The sequence below is a fragment of the Monodon monoceros genome, unplaced genomic scaffold, assembly GCF_005190385.1.
Source record: "Monodon monoceros isolate NGI ecotype Baffin Bay Population unplaced genomic scaffold, NGI_Narwhal_1 Super_Scaffold_2, whole genome shotgun sequence".
Lineage (NCBI taxonomy): Eukaryota > Metazoa > Chordata > Mammalia > Artiodactyla > Monodontidae > Monodon > Monodon monoceros.
This window is the reverse complement of record NW_021703776.1, coordinates 62,472,579-62,483,702: the sequence shown is the minus strand read 5'-3', so window position 1 is coordinate 62,483,702 and position 11,124 is coordinate 62,472,579. Positions and strand designations below refer to the sequence as shown.

General features: G+C 43.3%; 1 protein-coding gene across 2 annotated transcripts in view; it reads right to left on the bottom strand.

The window, feature by feature from the left end:
* Positions 1-7,701: 7,701 nt before the first annotated feature.
* Positions 7,702-11,124, bottom strand: part of BMPER (BMP binding endothelial regulator) — a 262,209-nt gene continuing 258,786 nt past the window's right edge. For both annotated transcript variants that reach the window (XM_029234380.1, XM_029234379.1), the window contains one exon: positions 7,702-9,086. In XM_029234380.1, coding sequence (XP_029090213.1) covers positions 8,905-9,086 — 182 coding nt within the window. In that variant the 3' untranslated portion in view covers positions 7,702-8,904. The remainder of the gene's footprint in view (positions 9,087-11,124) is intronic.

Sequence of the window (11,124 nt, the reverse complement as noted above, 5' to 3'; positions counted from 1 at the left end):
CCATGTGCTTCAGGGACGCTGTCCCTGGCACATTTGCTATCCCCATTTGGAAAATTCACCCATAAAAGCATCAGATATGCCTGCATTGTATGTGGAAATCTGCAATTTCATCCTTTGTGCAAGAGATAAAAATTCACCCGGGGTATCAATTTTAATGAGGCTTAATTAGACCAATTTATAGTAAGCTGAGGTTTCCACTCTGCAGTTTGACAAGCAGCTTGAGCTGGTTCACCACATTTTTATGCGCGGGAATTTCTGTATCTCAAACAAAAGGTCAAATGGAACATAAAATTTTAAATGAAAGACTCCTAAAGGCATAGGGAATTTCTGTTGTCATTTGTGTGGGTGTGTGCATGTTTGTGTTATGTTTTTTAGAATGTCCTTATTGATGATAAAAGTGTGATCTTGGGTAGCTGAGTAGCCCATGCATCAGGTGGTCCAGGAGGGCAGATAAAACTGTTCTGGGCTTCCCTGGTGGCGCAGTGGTTGGGAGTCCGCCTGCCGTGGCCGCTGCGCCTGCGCGTCCGGAGCCTGTGCTCCGCGGCGGGAGGGGCCGCAGCGGTGGGAGGCCCGTGTACCGCAGGAAAGAAAACAAAAAACAAAAAAAAAAAACTGTTCTCCTCTTGTGAATACCTTGATAGTAGCTCATGGTGCTCTTTCCTGCAGAGTCAGGGAAGGATGTTAAATGCCAACACAGAACACAAACACTAAAATTTACCTGGAGTTGGCTGGAGAGATAAGCCACCTTGCCTAGGGATGGTAAATAAATTTTATATTTTATCCTTGGATCAGAAAACTGATTGAACTATATTATCTTTAAGATATTCAACAAAGTTGATTTTACTGAGTTGCACTTTGATGCCATATGTCTGGAATTTCATCCAGGGCTTTTAGAAGGAAAAGCCTTACAAAATTCATTCATATTGCCCTAGGGAAATAGCTGAGGCCACTCTTCATGAGAAGGGGGATATGAGCCGGGACACAAGAGAAGAGAAAATTGAATAACATTTTCTTTTTTCAATGAATTTTTGAATTAGAAATTCTAGACATTTGACTGAAAAATGGAAGGAATGTTCTACAACTAAAAAAAGTTTCAAAGGGCATGTGGCAAAGAGCCAATCCTCTCTGCTGGTCCACTAGGTACTGTCTACATCGCATCTGCACTGCTGGGGCAATGGAATGCCCGTCTGCCCTCTAAATATTTTCCCTTCTCATCTGATACGGTGCCTTAAATGCTCACATTAGAACTAGACTATTGGCTAAAGATGTTAAATGCCAGAAGGCTCAAGGTAAGAAAATGAAGGTATGGTACCTAAAACTGATACTGCATAGACCTCAGAGTGGCTCAAGCATATTTTTGACAGGTTGATTCTCGAAGGGGTAGGAACCAGGGCAGCTACATTTTTTTTTTTAAGTGCCAGGAAAGAACTGGGACATAAGATGGTGCCAGGAGGGTAGGCCAGTTTGGAGTGGGGGTTGGGGAGATGGTGGAGAGAAGCATGTGACAACTCCATTTAGGGAGAGGAAGTAAAAGAAAGGGAAAAAACTGAAATGTGAAGGAAGGGAGCACATATAGATGGCGGTGGCACAAATTAATAGCTGACATAATTTGTTTCAGTTCCTGGTGAAGAACCTCAGGAAGCTCCACTATGATCTGCTCCTCTAATAGAAGAATTGTGGTTGGCCCTGCATTCTGTAAAGATCCTATGGTCTATGAGGGAAGCCCTTCTTCTTTCTACAAGAAAAGGAGCGTGAACAGAAAGAGCGAGGCCAGTCCTACAGACGCACTGGACATCTGGCAGGAACCCCTCCCCAGGTATGTACACACCCATGCCAAAGACCTGGGGTGGCCTTCCTGGAGCACCTGCTCACACCCAGGGTCCAAGCACCAAGTCAGATCAGGCTGACACAATCCCCAACATCCAGTCAGCTCATGCTGTAAGAAGGCTGGTCCATCTGGACGTTTGTACCTACTCCCAACAGCCTAGACATCTGGAAGACAGATCCCAGCTTTGATGGAGCTCAGTAGATGCTTTTAGACTTGGAGACCCTGTTCCCATGTGTCATAAAAGGCACATTCCTGGAGACAATGTGGATCAGGCCATGCAGTTCACAGGATGAGAATCTCAGAACTGGATTTTATTTCCTTCCATTTGTTTGAAGGCAACATAGATAAAGCCACATCTGCACAACTGCTGGCTGATGCAGCCCCTCTTAGGTTGTGCTGCAAAAAGATACACGTGGTTGTACCTGCTGTATCTTTGCTGCTTGCCTCATAGCCTCTCCCTGTCTCCTACTAGGCCTCTTCTTTCACAGTAAAAAGGATCACGTACTTATGCTTGGAGGAGCAGAAACAAACAAAATTGTATGCACTACTGACACAAAGAAAATAAATATTAAGTGAGAAAAATAATATACATATACATTATTTTGCTGTCACAAAACAGCCCAAATGAAAGAGCCATATGAACAATAAATCATGGAATCAATTTCAAGGAAAACAAGTTTTGCTTTGGAAAATTGCATTCAAAATATATGAAATCAACTAAATATGAAAGTTTTAACATTCAATAACTGAGAGTCGGTAGAACTTGAATCCAATGAAATATAAAATTCCCCAAATTTGAAAAAAAATTATTTTACTCGTTTTTAAAGATTTACAAAATAGAATGTGTATATCATATTGCTCCTTGACATTTTCCCCCCAAAGTAAAATCAAAGGAAATAAATAGCAAATTCAGAGAGAATTAATACAGAAAAAGCCTTCCCTCACTTGCTACCCTCTCCATTCCCACACAAAAGGGTGAAGCCGATGGACCCACTCTGCCTCTCAGGAACAGCTGAGACCTGGAAAACACCTCCCAGCTCTGCTCGGCATCCTCTGGCAAATTCCTCTGGCCGCCATCTTGATCTCCTTTAACCAAAGCAACCCAGCCACTCTGTGGCCCAAGCCAATGGCAAAGCAAAGAAAGGGTAAGATAATCATGACATGAATTACAGTAGATCTCAACAGGCAAACCCAAACTGGCTTAGGGTCTAAATTCACCTGCTAGGGTGGAATAGCCTGGCATATTAACTGACCATTGGAAGGAGTCTCCCAATGCATCTCAGAAAATCACAGGTGAAGATAGCTGTGTGGATCCATGATGGAAATGCAATTGCTCAGGCTGAGCTGCTCTGACCATGAAAACAGATATGCCCCAAATGTCATCACATAAAACACAGTGGAGAATGCTCTTCAGTGCAATCAGGTGGTCTGTCCCCTGTCCTCCCTGAGGTTTTAGGGGTGGATAAGAGTGATGGATGCTGCGGAGAAACCTATCTTTTAATCCTCTTTCTTCCCACTTCAATTTCCTATCACAGCCAGTTCGCTCTGAGAACAAGTGAAGTGAGCAAGCCAGTTTTCTAAGACAGAGTCCTCCTGGTCTGACTGTCAAGAGGGCAATGGGGATTCATACTGAGTGGCAAGTTTCCTTTGAATCACCTTCTTCACGGAGGTGTGCAAGGGATCCAGCAGGAACACATCACATCACAGGCTCCCAGGGCAGCCCGCAGAGTGTGGGGAGGGTTCCAGCCAGGCTTCCGGCTGCCTTCCACTCCCCTCCATGCTTGTTTAAGCACCCAAGTCAGAAGGAGCTGTTCAGGATCTGATTCCTTAAATTACATGTAGGAACACAGTGGCAATAACAGTAGAACAAATATTATTTATACTCTCGAAGCCAAAGTGAAACTTTTTCATCACCACAAACATTTTCTAAAGCCCAAAATTTCACTGCTGAAAGAACCCCTCAGAGGAATTACTCAGTAAGCCAAGTTCCAGTTTGCAAGAAGCAGAGAAGCATTTTACGTCCGTTTTCAAGGCATAAACTTGGTTACGATATAAAGTGGCTAAAACGTGACAGAATTGTTCCAACCAGAACTCTAGGTGAGCTGTGTTTCCAGAACTGTTACCTGTAGGTATGACCACAGCTGCTGACAGTAGCAGGTCCAGCTGTTTGGACCCTGAGCATCCCCAACCCCTGCTGTCAGGCCACAGCCAAGTCAACAAAAGCAATGGTTAAGTGAATAACCAGAACTTGGACAAGTTCTGTTAAAGCAACCAATGCCTAGAGGGTCTGAAAGATGCCTCCTCACTGTATAAACAGGGCAGTCTCGTTAGAAGCTTCTTCAGTCTTCCTTCCTTCTCTAGATTTTCAGAAGACACATCAAGGAAACTTGAACACACCAGGTACAGGGAGCAAAGAGAGCTTATAACAAAATGACAGAACATCCTCAAACCCTACTTTTGTGCTCCCTCCACTAGAAATCAAGGGACGTTTGATAAGACCTCTCAGGGTGTGTGAGTTGCAACGCCACAGCTCAAAAAAGTTCTGTGAATCCGCTACATCCTAGCAGGACCCAAACCCTGTTGTTCTCTGCACCCCCAGGCTGCCTGTCTTTCTCTTCATCCACGCAGTCACTCGTGCCTTAAACTCCCAGACTACACTATCCCTGCCCACACGCACACGCACACGCACACACGCACACGCACACACACACACCCCTATTTGCATAGGTAGTGCTTGTTCAGCCTAGTAAGGCTCGTTGCAGGAGTCACTTTCTCTGGCAAGTTTCCCAGACACCTCCCCCAAACAGAAAACCCCAAACTGGGCTTCCTGAGGCTCCCACGGCCAGCTGTGTACTCCTCTGGTCTACTACCAGTCACTTACCCTGGACTGTGTCTTAATCCCAATGCTCAGGATGTTTGTTGAACTGGACAGAACACAGCTTAGGTTTTGCTTTACAACAGAAATTTCTGTAAATCTGCTCTCCTGCCTGTGTTCTTTAATGTGATGGACCGGCACCGCCACCACCCATCACTTGCCTATCTGCCACCCAACCTGTCACAAAGTTCTCCCCTTGTTTCCTCCTACCTCCTAGTTTGGGGGCTCATCTTCTCTTACCTGGACTATCTCAGGGGCCTCCCACCCGCTCTTTGGGCTGAAAAGCCCACCTCCACTCCACTCACTGAGACAAAGCTCTGATCACATCACTCCATTGCTTAATGCCATCCCCCAGCTGGATCTGCCCTGGAGCAGACCTTCCCATCTGGAGCCACAGCCCACAGGCATTTTGGCATCCCTTCCACTATTGGAGCAGTTGGACTGGACCTAAGATGTCCCCAGATGTGATCTCTAGCTGCAAGCAGCCCTATTTACTTCACTACTCAAATGTTATTTCCTGAATGCACTATGACATAAAACTTTGGGAAGCACTGCCCTAAAGATTAAACCCAGGCTCCTTAGCATGACCATGGGACGCTCCACACAGGTGCTTACCCTTCCCCTCAGGCCATGCTGCTTGTGGTGCAGCCACAGTACAGAGCCGCTGGCTGCCTCAGTGCTTTGCTCCCCCTCTACCTGGAACACCCTTCCCCCTTTCCTTAGCCAGTCGCACTCTGAATTATCCTTTAATTCAGGCGCATCCCTACATGCAGATTTCCCACATTAATGTTTTCAAAGCTGGCTTGCTCAAAATTAATCTGAAAGGAAACACAGTAAAGATGGATCTCATGCACGTGTTCATCATTTGATTGATTTAATTAATCCTGTGTAACAACATAGCTCTAAAGCCCAAAAGCTCCCCTTAAAGGACTAAATGTCTGGGTTCTTAATTCAAGGTCAACATAATCACCAGCATTAGTTCCTTTCCCCTAATAATTCATCCTGGGCCACTTGAACCTTGCCATTTTTCAAAATTAAAATCCTGAGTTCTTAAAAGGCTTGTATTGACACTTCAGGCTTTAGAATAAGAGACATTTTTTTGCTTGCTCCTGAGGGTGGTTTACAGAAGATGGCTAATTAAAATATCTTGGTGCCTGTCCCCTAAGGCATCTCTTTCTCCCACACCAAGAGCATTCAGACTCACATCCTTGATACTTGTCAGATCCAGATGAATTTGAGTGACAAACAGTAGCAGAGTGAATAGAAACCCAGCAAGGAAAAAGTCCACATGCAGCTGTTGCAACCATGAGATTGATGTGATTTGATTTATGCAAGAAAAATATATCAATGGCCTACCAGTTACTTTTCTTAATTAGGGTAATGTATTCATGGGCGTTTACAACATTATTCTCTGTACCTCCTTGTGTGTCTGAAATATTTCATAGTAAGAAAGAGTTTTCCAGTCAAAATGGGTTTTTCATGTTCAACAAAAGCTGGGGAAAGAGTCAACCACTGGTCTTTCTCAATTTGAGGGGAGGTGCCCTTTTACAGGCTAGTGGTCATGTCACCGAGTCCAAGCTTGTACTGCTCACCACATGACAGGCCAATAAATCAAGAGACGAGTTGCTGGGGCAAAGGAATACCGACTTTATTCAGAAAGCCTGCAGACCAAGAAGATGGTGGACTAGGGTCCTAAAGAACCATCTTACCCTAGTTAGAATTCAGGCTTCTTTTATACTAAAAGGGGAGGGGGTATGGTTGGTTGGTGTAAACTTCTTGGTGTCAGAATCCTTTGTTATTGCAGCTGTCACATAGGTTTACAATGTTCCTATAAACCTTCAACAAGACAAATGTTATTCTCTGTTCTGCAACATTTTATCTCTGTATGAATGGAAAAGTGTTATACCTTGAAAGGTCAGAGCCTTGAGAATGAGGTATCCTGTATATTTCAGGCTAGAGGCAACATTCTTAACTTGCAGCAAAAGCAATAGAATACAAAGGTTAAAGGAAAAGAAATGGATCCAATAAGGGGTCAGATTTGTTCTTCCCTATTACAGTCAGATACTCAGGAAACAGCGAGTTTAAAGGGGTGGCTTTTCACCTGAAGAACTGGTAATTCTCAATGTGCCACCCTTTTAACAAAAATTGCGATTGTAAATGTCAACAATTCATTTTTCCTCCTAGTGCAAAACTTTTAGTTTAGGACTTTCAAAACATTCTTATTTTCACAGGGAGAGGAAAAAGAACTTGCTTTTACTGAGCACGATCTACAGTTGGCCCTGCGTATCTGCACAGGTTCTACCAACCGCAGACTGAAAGTATTTGGAAATAAATTTCCAGAAGGTTTCAAAGAGCAAAAAGTAGGTGTAAAAGGGTTTGCACACTGCGTCTCAGGTTACTGTGCAGGTTATCTCACTGGCGGCGGGGTGTTTAGGTCTCCTGATCCTCAACCCTGCCCATATATTACAAAGCCTCTTTGTGTTTCAGAGAAACAAGTTATGGCCCCAAATGCTTAAACAGTTGTGGACAAGGTCACAAACCACACCTGGAGCCCAAGTCTCCTACGTCAAAGCCCCCTTTCCAAGTGCAGCACTGAAGCACTGGCTACCTTGGGTCCCAGATACTGAGTTTGGTTATGGCCCAAGCACAACAATGACAACCACATTCCCTGGTGTCCCAGACAATCACTATTACACTGTGTGACTTATTCAATTTTCTCAAACAGCTGGAGATGCCCCAGTAAAAAATCCAGACTAATCCTTTAGCTGTCATGAATATATGTAACAGGAACACAAATGTCTTAACAAGCAATGGCACTACGCCGACTGTCAAAACTTTGGAGGTTTGCTATTATCTACTAATAACACTCTTTATAAAAATGAGTTATTGTAGGGTATATAAAATATATCTAAAGAAAGCTGTTAAAAATGGATGAACCTGAATTTGCCATAGCTTATTTGTAAAGTATAACACAACACATCTTGAAATAGAAAATGCGTTGTTTTAAATCTTAAGCCCTTTATTTACTACAATGCAGAACATTTTAGTTTTAGACATCAGTGGGTTTTGTGTTGTTGACATGTTCACTTATTCAACTGAAAACAAAAGTCAGGAAAATCACATGGTGACTAGTAGTAAGAGCAAGCATGTAGACCATTCTTTGTATTGATGTTAAATCAACCGATCAGTAAAGCCTTTCTTTCTAATAATTAGGACAAATTCACTGTTGCCAAATAGTGTTGGTCTAGGAATCCTCTAGAAATACAGGCTTTCATTTCACACATGGCATAGTCACAAAATGGAGATAGCTTACTTTAACTCATTGGATTTGCTCATCCTAAATTGCTGTGAGATGCAGAGAAATGGGTATTTTGTCATACGTTGTACAACAGTTTCTTCAAATACCTGCTCATCCTCAATAAAACTAACAAGTCATCCAGACACACCAGCATCTCAATGTGGGACACAGAGGTGGACATATCCATCATACACACATACAAAATTAGGAGACTCAAGGAATATGCAAAGATGGCAAGAAATCATTTGATTCTTCGGTTATGCTCTAGTGACAAATACATATTTCTTGGCAACCAGCCAATCAGTTCTGGAAATAATATCGGACCATGACCCAATAAAGTCTAACAGCCTCTACCCCTTGCTTTACATGCACCATTAGAGCCTGTCGCCAATCACTAGCCATATTTCTCAGGCATACTTTCCTTTCTTTGGAAGCATGAAATGCCCCTAGATAAATTTGCCATTCTCCAGAAAAACACACTTCCCATTCAACTGCAAATCCTATTCAAATCAAAAATTAATTCAGGCAGGCAGTTTAGATTTCTTAGAAAACTTCTTAAAAATGACAAACGTATGTGATGGTAAAACCATCCAATATGTCTGCATGCTGCCTTATTAAATTAAAAACACCTGGTTTATTTATACAATGTATTCAGTGGCTTACAGATTAGGATCCTAGAAACAATACATGTCTTATAGCAAAAAATATACATATAATAATCCACCTATAGTTTATATAAATGATGAAGTGTTTCTGAATATATCTATATATCTATATATGTACACATATATACTCCGTGTGTGTATTTGCAGAATCAGCACACAAATATCGCAGTCTTTCATTGGCTCTTCCACTTCAGTGTCAAGAACACCAGGTTCAAAGTCTGAAGGAGCGGAACAAAGGTCACCGCTGAGGACAAAGGACTGGCTTGATGCACCTTCCTTTGTGAAGGACCAAGTTTGCTGGACAGTGACAACCAGCAACACACGGCTTATTGCAGGGACCGATCTCATTCCAGTTGTCACAGGTCTTGGCACATCCCGGGCCACAGGTATCGTACACGGCACCGTGCTTACACTGGGTGGCTGAAAAAGAGGAGGTGACGTAGGTGAGATGTGGGGAAACCATTAGAGCCAGGTTAATTCACCCTCAGCCCCATGCCATTCCCGAAGGCTCACGTCACTGATGGCCCTGGTCTCCCCACAGCACAGGTGCAACTCTGCATCCTAACAAAAGAATAACAAACACCCAACACTGCCCAAACACTCTAGGAACCACCTGCACCTAGAAAGACAACATCAAAGATCCACCTGCTGGGCCAGCGGACTTCAAAATAAAATAAAATGAAAAAGCTTTATTCCCAGATAGGACAAACTATACATTAGTCAAGCCTCAAGGAAATCTATAGGTTATTTAGGTATTGAGAATAGTATGAAAAGTTAACTCCAAATAGTTCTTCCAGCTATTGAGCTGTGATGAATAAAAATAATTTCTGCAACCACCTCGATATTCAAATACACAGAATTACACATACAGGGAAAAACCTGCCAAGGGTATTGGAAATGAGTGACATATTTTAATCTAGTGATCATGCGCTGAATTAATCAATTTGAGACAAATTGAGCAAGAGTCGGGTAGGGACCAATGGAGAAAAATTAGATGTGTGACTGGGGAGAGGGAAGTGGCTGGCTGGCTGGTCAGGGAACGTAAAAATGATGATGTAGCCAAATCATAGCAAGTTACTATCTTTGTTAACTTGGAGCTGAAATGATTTTGACAATATTCGGAGACTTCCTGAAATTCATGAATACAGTTGTCAGAAAAAAATACTGCCAACATTCTGGAAGTTCTATGACACATGGACTTTTCCATCTGAGTTAGTTCCAATGACAATCAAAGGTGCAACCCCTCATTCTCAGGAGTAGGAATGTTGATACACTAGGGATTTAGAACAGGGAACCAGGCCGCACAGCAGGAGGTGAGCGGCAGGCAAGTGAGCGAAGCTTCATCTGTATTTACAGCCACTCCCCAGCACTCGAATTACTGCCTGAGCTCCGCCTCCTGTCAGATCAGTGGTGAAATTAGATTCTCAAAGGAGCACGACCCTACTGTGAACTGTGCAGGTGAGGGATCTAGGTTGTGAGCTCCTTATGAGAATCTAATGTCTGATGATCTGAGGTGGAGCTGAGGCAGTGATGCTAGCGTTGGGGAGTGGCTGCAAACACAGATTAGCATTAGCAGAGAGGTTTGACTACAGGGAGGCCATAATAAATCAATTGCTTGCAGACTCATATCAAAACCCTATCAGAGAGTGGCAAGTGAAAACAAGCTCGGGGCTCCCACTGATTCTGCATTATGGTGAGTTGTATACTTATTTCATTACAATGTAATAATAATTAATAGAAATAAAGTGCACAATAAACGTAATGTGCTTGAATCATCCCCAAACCATACCCCCTCCCTGCCCCAGTCCATGGAAATATTGTATTCCATGAAACCAGTCCCTGGCGCCCAAAAGGCTGGGGGCCGCTGATTTGGAAGAATCCTCTTGAAGAACAGCAGTAACAATCCAGCTTCCAGCCGCACTTGCCTGTGTCTACAGTTGCTGACACACAGCTCCTAGAACACTTGGAAATCTCCAGAGTGACGAGTGTCTTTTGTATGCTGGTAAGGACCGGTGCCTAGGGTCCCTAGATAGCTTCAGGATGGGGGTTGGTTACCAAAAAGACCTAGGCATGATTAGAGGGTTGGAACTTTCGGCCCCGTTTCCCAGGGAGGGGAAGAGGGATTGGATATTGAATTAATCACTTTCAGCCAGTGATTTAATCAATCAGGCCTACATAAGGAAATTTCCATACAGAGCCCTAAATGACTAACGACAGGTTCAGAAAACTTTGAAACTGGCAGACACATTTAGGTGCTGGGATTATGGTGTCCTCACTCGTGCACTGGGACCCTTCTAGACCTTACTCTCTGTACCTCTTCATCTGGCTGTTCATTTGTATCCTTTATAATAAACCAGTAAGAGCAAATAAGTGTTTTCCAGAGCTCTGTGAGCAATTCTCGTAAATTAGGGGAGGGGGTTGTGAGAACACCTCTCTCCCCCGACTTTGTAGCCAAGTG